This window comes from Cynocephalus volans, chromosome 8 (genome assembly GCF_027409185.1).
Source record: "Cynocephalus volans isolate mCynVol1 chromosome 8, mCynVol1.pri, whole genome shotgun sequence".
Classification (NCBI taxonomy): Eukaryota; Metazoa; Chordata; class Mammalia; order Dermoptera; family Cynocephalidae; genus Cynocephalus; species Cynocephalus volans.
Genome location: NC_084467.1, coordinates 30,393,741 through 30,402,500, shown reverse-complemented (window position 1 = coordinate 30,402,500; position 8,760 = coordinate 30,393,741). Strand labels below are relative to the sequence as shown.

At 39.3% G+C, this 8,760-nt stretch overlaps 1 protein-coding gene across 2 annotated transcripts in view; it reads left to right on the top strand.

Annotated features, from left to right (window-relative positions):
• The window catches only part of MTF1 (metal regulatory transcription factor 1), a 43,368-nt gene that overhangs the window by 10,894 nt on the left and 23,714 nt on the right, over positions 1–8,760 (top strand). For both annotated transcript variants that reach the window (XM_063106122.1, XM_063106121.1), the window contains exons 3-4: positions 6,975–7,213; positions 8,023–8,154. In XM_063106122.1, the coding sequence (XP_062962192.1) occupies positions 6,975–7,213; positions 8,023–8,154 (371 nt within the window). The remainder of the gene's footprint in view (positions 1–6,974; positions 7,214–8,022; positions 8,155–8,760) is intronic.

Genomic DNA, 8,760 nt, shown 5'->3' with positions numbered 1-8,760 from the left:
GAGTGGTAGAACTGAGATTTGAACAGAGGACTTTCTGGATGCCAAAGTCTGTGCTTTCTACCATAACACACCACTTTTGCAAAGACGGGAGAATCAGATGCTGAGACTCAGTGGCTGTGAAATGAAGGTGCAGCAGGATGGCATTAGTTCTGTAAGGGTAAAGGGTTGGGGTGTGGAAATAGCTATATGAATTCAGCTCTGGTGGTAGGTGATGGAAGGCCTGTTGAAGAAGTGGGGTAAGTTCAGAGCTCTTATATTTCTGCTTCAAGCTTTTTGGTGGCCCATTATGGAGTAGAAGATAGGAGATCAGTGCTGGCATAGGGAACAGAGTTGATATCGGGGAGAGGGAAGGGAAGTCCCTTGTGATGGGGAGGAAAGGGCAGTTTCTATAGCCGCAACAGTCAGGCCAATCATTCATTTATAAGAATGTTAATATGCTAGGTGCTCAGAATCAGGGACTCTCTTTTCTTATTCAGTAGGGAGGTAAATGTGTGTATAATCTAGTTCCCAGTCTCACTTTTTTTTCCTCAGCAGAAACCCAGCCTTTTTTCTTTTTCCTTATTTTTTAAAGTTTTTTTTTTTCTTCTGGAGTTCCAGTGTTTAATTTTCTCACTTCTGCATATCTCGTTCACCTTTCCTTCTTTAATTTTGTTGGCTTAACAGGGCAATCATCTTTGTCAAATATTTCTCTATTCTAGAGCTGCTCAGAACACGTTGTAAGTCAGCGTCAGTTCTCTGAAAGCTCGTGCTTCCTCCATTGCTAGCATTTGGCTCCATCTTTAGTGCTCCTCACCATAGTAATCAGCAGCTGTTTGAGTCCACACGGGACAGTTAAAGTCATGCTTAGAGTCTTAAGCTCTTTTGAAGAAACAAGTTTTCTTTATTATACAATGGAATTTTTGTGACATTATATTCATATTATAGATACTCTCATCTATTTTGATAAGCCAAATAATTATGTACCACCCTTCCCTCAAGTCTTTAAATTCAGCTTGGGGATCACTTCCTTCAGTTAAGTGCTTTTTCTGTATATTCCCATAGTATGCTGAGCATCCATTATCAGTACAACTTTGTAAACATGTTGTTCTTGTATGTTTGATTCTCCTTTTGACTTTGAGCTCCTTGGGAGTAGGAGCTTTTTTTTTTTTTTTTTTGTATTCTGAGCAACTGGGATAATATAATTCCCGGAACATAATTTTTTGAAAGCATAAAAAATGCATAAGCCTTAATAAATAAATGAATAAATGAAAAATTCATCAATTGTATTTAAATATACCAAATTTTGCAATGCCTGCTTTATGTAACCATGAAAACCTACATGTTTTTTTTGCAACTTCCTGTTCTGATCCAGTTTGAGGTTTAGTTTTCTCTTTTTGTGAAATTTAGTGCTATTTTAAAATGATTCTGAAAGACACAGAAGAGTGACTTCCATTTACTGTCTCCCTCAGATGAAGTGAGAGATTACTCATTTATTCAGCATGTTATAGGGGGAGTAGGCTTTTGTTTTGACAGTCACCTGTCTCTCCCACCTTTATTTATTTGTTTATTTTAATTTATTTTTTAATTCATTTTTCCCCCACCTTTGAATACAAACACTTTTCTCAATGTTTGTCCTCTCCTAACTTTCTGTTCTCTTTCTCTCCCTGCCCTTAGCCAAGTTTCTTGAAAGTGTAGCTGATGTTTGTTGTCTCACATTCTGGCTTCTGCTTCTACTGCTCCAGCGAAGCTAGTTGTACTGGGGCAGTTATGACCTTGTGAGTCGGCTAAATACAAGAAATGCTTTATCAGTCATCTCTGCTACATTTGGCCTAGTTGACCATCCTCCTTGAAACTCTGTTCCTTTGTCACTTGTAGTCCTTGTCACTACTTTCTCAGTATTAAGTCCTGCTGCTTCCGTTTTGTTCATTTACATTCACTCATTCATTCAAAATATGAATCAAGCGCCACTTCTTCACAAGGCTTGTCCCTGAGGTTGTGCCAGTGAGTGAGATAAACATGGTCCCTGCTGTCTTGGAGCTTAGAGTCCGGCCAGGAAGTAGCCATTCATTCATTTAATTCAACAAATATTTATTTAGTGCCTGCTGTTTTCCAGATACTGCTGTGCCTAGCAACTAAAAATAAAGATGTAAATTGTTTAATTATGTGATTATTTCATCTTAATTGTATCATGTGCTTTAAAGAAATGCGAGAAGATATCACAACTTATAGTAAGGAAACCTATTCCAGTTTAGGGTGGGATTAAGAGTCAGAGTTTCTTGAGGAAGGAACATTTAGTGGAAGCTGGAAGTGTCTAAGTAAAAAAACCAGGATGGGAGTAGGGTTTGGCAGGACAGGGAGACGGGAGGGGTAGTTAATTATTTATTGAAGTTACTTATAAAGTTATCAACTGCTGTCACATCTTAAGAATGAAATTCTGTTCTTATCATTCACCATTGCTGTAAGCTTTATGATTGAGACATGCAGTTTCCTTTATTGCAGCATTCACAGTCCCAGTTCTCCTTACTGGTCAGTGATTATTTTGAAATCCCTATCTGGTAACATGAAAGAGGTTTTTAGTCTTGATGAGAAGTCAAGTATACTTACGCATGAGAGGATAATTAACAATATAAGCTAAGTGTTAAATGAGTGGTTTAGTTAAATATCATTGACTGGTACAGTTAAATATCATTGGCATTCAGAGAAGGGCACTGTATGTAAACATGGAGTGATTATGGAGGACATTGGAGATAGTAAGGCTTGAATTAAAAGAAAAGAGAAACTCAACCACAGAGAAGAAAGAATCTAGGCATTTGCAGTAGAGGGAAGGAGAGAGTGAAGGCGGGGAAGTAGTAATTCAGTGTTGCAGTTGGGGAGAGTATATGGTTGCCTGTAGGCCTAGACAGAGCCTTCTGTTTGGCTGGTTACCTAATAATGTGATAGAAGATGGAAGAAACCCTGGGAAGATCCTTGAATATCAGGCCGAGGAATTTGGACTTTATCATTTGAACAGAAAGGTGGCGTATGTAGAACACTGTTTTAGAATTATTCTGGCAACAGATGACTTCTGATTGACTAGGCACTGAGTATATGAGAAGAATGCCTGGACTAGTGGTTCAGTAATTCAGTTCAACAAATACTTATGGAGAACCTCCTGTGTAGCAGTGGGAAAGGTAAGGAATGAATAGGTGAGAGAGCACGTGCCTAAGGAACCTAAGACTTGTGCAAGATCATATTGGGAGTTGGGCAGATGAGAGAGGGAGTGGAAGAGGGAGACTGAAGAATTAGGGCCCCTCCCTTCCCCATCCCCGTGGGTTTTAGGGGTTTGCAAACTATGGCACATAGGACAAATCCATCTGGATGCTTGTTTTTGTATGGCCCTTGAGCTAAGAATGGTTTTTACATTTTTTTAATGATTTTTTTTTAATTAAAAGAAGAGTAATACTTCATGACATTTGAAAATGATATGAAATTCAAATTTCAGTGTTCATAAATAAAGTTTTTTTTGAACACAGCCTTCCTGGTTCATTTATGTATTGTCTGTGGCTACTTTAACATACAATGGCAGAGTTGAGTAGTTTTGACAGAGACCATAAGGCCCACAAAGCTGGAAATATTTACCGTTTGGCCCTTTGCAGAAAACTTTGTCCGCGCTTTAGTCACAGTCATCCTTATCTCAATTCTCTTTTCTGAAACTGAATGTTCTTCTCCTACCTGAGGATTTTCTGTCTATGCAGGCTTTTAAATATCTTTCTTTTCTTTATGTTCCTCCCTAGATCCTCAACTTCTCTTTCTTCCAGGACTTCCTCCCTCCAAATAGGCTCAAGAACTAGTCTACTTAAAACACACACACACACACGCACGCACGCACACACACACACACGCACACACAAATGTGGTCAACTCACAAGTCCACTTGTGCTGCTGCTATCTCTAGTCTCCACCTCCACTTCACCTTTCATTTATTCGCCTTAACCCAGGTTTTCGACCCCAGCATTCTACTGAAGCTAGTCTGGCTGAGTCATTAGTGCATTCCTAGCTGCTGGATCCAGTCATTTCCCCAGGCTTTATCTTCCTTATTTTCTCTGGCACATGACATTTTGCTCATTCCTTTTCCTTGACACCCTTTTTCTTTTGACTTCTGTGACATGACATCATTCTTCTTTGCTTCTCTTCCTACCTCCCTAGTCCTTTCTCCCACTCATCAGTTAAATGTTGGTAACTTTTAGGGGTCTGTCCTTTGCCCTTTCATAAGAGCTATTTTATTGAGTACATACTATGTGCTAGACACTATATTAAAATGCTTTATATAAAAAGGAAAAAATAATAAAATGCTTTAATACAAATGATTTCTAATCTTTGTAACAACCCTAAAAAGTTAGATTTGTTTCCTCTATTTTATAAATGAGGAAATTGAAGCTTAGCGAGTTTAAGTAATTTTCCTAAAATTACTCAGTGTAAGTGGCAGAGCTGGGACTTGAACCTGAGCCTGCCTTCGTATACAGATAAAGTCAGCTATTATCTGTGTACCAAATGCTTCTGCCACAGACTTCCTTTTAGCTTCCATGTCTGTCTGCTAGACATTTCCATCTGGAAGTCCTGACAGTGCTCAAACCCAACTCATCATCTCTTCCCCACCCCCTTGCAGCCCCAGATTGGTTGTGTGACCATCTGTCTAGTCGTCCAGGCCATAATCTTGGAGGTTGATCTCAACTTTGCCTGTCTTCCACCCCTTTCACTCCTCAGCATCCAGTTGTCACTACAGCTTCTCCCCATTTAATTTCTCTGGAATTTGTTTCTCATGGTGTTCACTGTCACTTCCCTTGTTCAGGATCTTCTCATCTCTCTTCTGGACTCTTGTCCCTCTTCTCTGAATTTCTGTCCCTTCTTCTACTCTCATACCCTTCTAGTCCATCCTCCAAAAGGCTACCAGAATGATATCTCCTAAACCCCAAATCCAATTGTGTTGCTATCTTGGTTAAAACCTACCGATGACTCCCATTGTCCTATTCCTCTACTCCATAGCTTAACTAAGGATGCCTTGCTTTATTTTTCTAGACTCTTCTCCTTCCAATCACTTACATACTGCAAGTGCTTGTGGTTATTGTACCAACACTCATTCATTTCTCCATGCAGTTCCCATGCTGTTCCCTCTTTCTGGAATGCCCTTCTTTTCCTGATTTGTCTGATGAACACCTTTTCAGCTCATCCCTAAAAAACAGACAAGCAACAAACATCCTAAATTCAGAGAATACTTCTGCTTGTAAGCCTTCACTTATTTCCACTTTTTCTTTTCTTTTTTTGGGAAGGGGGCAGCTGGCCAGTAAGGGGATCTGAAGCCATGACCTTGGTGTTATAATATTTCCACTTTTTCTGAAAGGGGTTAGATGCTCCATTTTTTATGCCTGGGACATAGTTTGATAACTATGGAATTTATAGCAATAATGTAGTTGGAGATGTGGACTCAGGCTTTGGAAAAAGGTTAGAATTAAAGATTGATGCACATAAAGATGTTGATTAAAGCTAGAGAGTAGATAATACCAGCACTTTGCTATATATATCATCAAGTAATTTACAAAATATTTTCATAAATGAAAAAAACAAAATCTCATTTTGTTCTACTCAAAACCACTGTGAGAAAGGCAGGGCAACCATTAATATTTGCATTTTAGAAATAAAGAATCTGAAGCTCAGAGAAGTGAAATGACTTGCTCAAGAGCTTTAACATAATTCAACATCAGAATTATGTAGAATTATTTTAAATTATTTTATGTTTAATAATAATTTGTTAATTTATATTGAATTATGTTGAATGTAAGTGCTGAATTCAGTCTTCTGCCGTCAAGTCTAATGGTACTTGATGCACCAGTGTAAATACGAGGAAGGCTTGGGAGATGAGAGACAAGTTTTGGAATGTACCTACATTTAGCGGTTAAGGGAAAGAAGTGTCTCAGAGAAGGATATAAAGAGTGCCCCAAGAATTACTGTGTTTTGAAGGACAGATTTTTGACAGGAGAAGGTGTCATCAATGAGATATTTGCAAAAGTCAAAGAAAATAAGGAAGGGTAAAATTCCAGCAGGAATTTCAAAAGGATAATTTCATATAGTGAGGCCAACTTGCCAAGTGGCCAAGGAATACATGGGCACTGAGGGAAATGGAGGCACAGTAGACTACCCTTTCAAGAAGTTTGATGGTGAAAGGAAACAAAGAGGCTGGTAGTCTGAGAAATGTCATACCACCAGATATTCCAAGAACTTCGTGATACACTGTTTTCATTTTGTAGACTTGAATATGCAGTGGAAATTATCTAGGGAAATACTATTTGATGATTAAGTATATAAATTTTAGGATGTTTTAGATTCAATTTAACATTGGTCAATTCCAATCAAAATATAGTGCCAGAGTTTTTTTTTAAAGGATAAGTGATCTATATATGTGTTTGCCTTTTAAATGTAAATGTTTAAAAGTAGGCATTTATGTGTTTCCACAACTGACATCTGATTCAGACCTCATTCTCTCCCCCTCTTCCACCCTTCTCTTTTTCCTCTTTTCATGCTCTTGTGTTGGTTCTAATAAATGGTTGCTTTAAAAAAAATATATATATATATATAGAGAGAGAGAGAGAGAGAAAGAGAGAGAGAGAGAGAGCCAGAGGGCAAGGTGTTTAATCAAGCCTTAAAACAACAATTTTGTTTGAATACAGGTAACTGTAACAGAATATGTCCATTTTAGAGGATAGATGTATACTAGAGTTTGAAAATGCTCTTATATTCATTTAGAATATATTATGTGTTGTCCAGGTGTGATTTGATCAATAGGAAGGTTTCCCCACTTTGTTGTTAGAGGTTGTTTTCTGTGTTTATGGTGGAACCCTCACGCCGCCAAAGAAAAAAGAAAACCTATCTGTATCATTCGTATCTCATGGTGAGGGGTGGGGGTGGGGTTAAGCCCTGGGTGGCTCTTTTGTCCTATTGATGAGACGTTTTCTGTCTGCCAGGTAAAGCGGTACCAGTGCACCTTTGAGGGCTGTCCCCGCACCTACAGCACAGCAGGCAACCTGCGCACCCACCAGAAGACTCACCGAGGAGAGTACACCTTTGTCTGTAATCAGGAGGGCTGTGGCAAAGCCTTCCTTACCTCTTACAGCCTCAGGATCCACGTGCGAGTGCACACGAAGGAGAAGCCATTTGAGTGCGATGTGCAGGGCTGTGAGAAGGCGTTCAACACACTGTACAGGTCAGCCTCTTCTCCACTCCTCTACCAGCCTCTAACGATGACCTCGCAATGACTGCAGACCTCTTTTTCCTTGCACAGAAGAGATGTTCGCTTTCAGGGTTTCAAAGAGCACAGCTATGCTCAACTGTTTAAAATTCATTAGAGGAACTTATTATTTGAAAATGGACATATCTTGGGTTGGTTATAAATGATAGTGTATCTGTGTTTAGATTTGCATCTCGTGGAGTGACATTCTTGCCTGGGGATTTAGTATTTGGCATAAAGTAATATCTCCCTTTAGCTCAGGATCTTCATACTATGGCTTCTGTAATTTTCTTTCATATCTCACCTTGAAGATAACTTTTTTCTATCCTGAGAAACGGGGAAGTGGCCCACTCATTACCCATTTCTCTTTTCTACTTTTGTATCAGTAGACTTCTGTTAGTCTTCAGTATTGGGTATAAAATAATAAAAAATAGCAATAGCTTACATTTGAAAAGCACTCACTATGTGCTAGGTGTGATTCTAAGTGCTAATCTTCATAACAGCTGAGAAGCAAATAGAGGCACAGAGGTTCTGTAACTGGCTCAAGGCCCCCCATCCAGTAAGAGGTGGGATTGGGATTTGAATCCCAGGCCATCCGTTTCCAGATTCACGCTCATACCACAGTGCTATTTACTTCTCTGAATTTCTCTTCTAGTGAAAAATTTTGGATACTAATATGTTATGGGTATAGAATTCTTTAGCAATTGACCTGAAGCCCATTAAGCTGGCATGGGAGGCTCTGTAGTACATTATGACAAAGGGAATTTCTCTGGGATACTTTGCAGGCTGAAAGCACATCAGAGGCTTCATACAGGGAAAACGTTTAACTGTGAATCTCAAGGCTGCAGCAAATACTTCACCACGCTCAGTGATCTGAGGAAGCACATTCGAACCCATACAGGAGAAAAGCCATTTCGGTAGGTGTTACTGTTTTTTATTTGTCACTGACCAGGTTTCAACTGGGTGTCTTGATATACTCTAGAAATTTTTCAAAGTAGAAAGAAAACTCCCTTTACTAGTTCTTTCTTTGACAGTCTTAGCTCACTCCAGGTTTGCTATAACCAACTGCTGCAGATTAGAAGAGTGCTGATAGACTCCAAGAGCATCCTTACTCTGTGGGTGATGGTCTTCCTGCCTCGGTTTTTCCCTTCCTTTTTTTTTTTTTTTTTGATAGCTGGCTGGAAGGGGATCCAAACCCTTGACCTTGGTGTTATAACACTGCACTCTAACCAAGTGAGCTAACTGGCCAGCCCATTTTCCCTTTATTCTCATGAAGCATTTGTTGAAACTCACTTACATGGTGTAGGTACTTTTATTAGTGCTAAAGAAATACTAAGAAGCAGGCTCTCCTCTCAAAAACCTCAGTCTGGTGGAAAAGAACCACAGGTTAATAGACAGTATCCGAGACTGTGAGATGCCCAAAGTGCCTTGAGCACAGAGGAAGAATACCTACCTAAGAATCAAAGTGGAGAGGGGAGGAATAGATGAGGGAGAATAAAGGGTAGGAATGCTTGGGTTAGTTG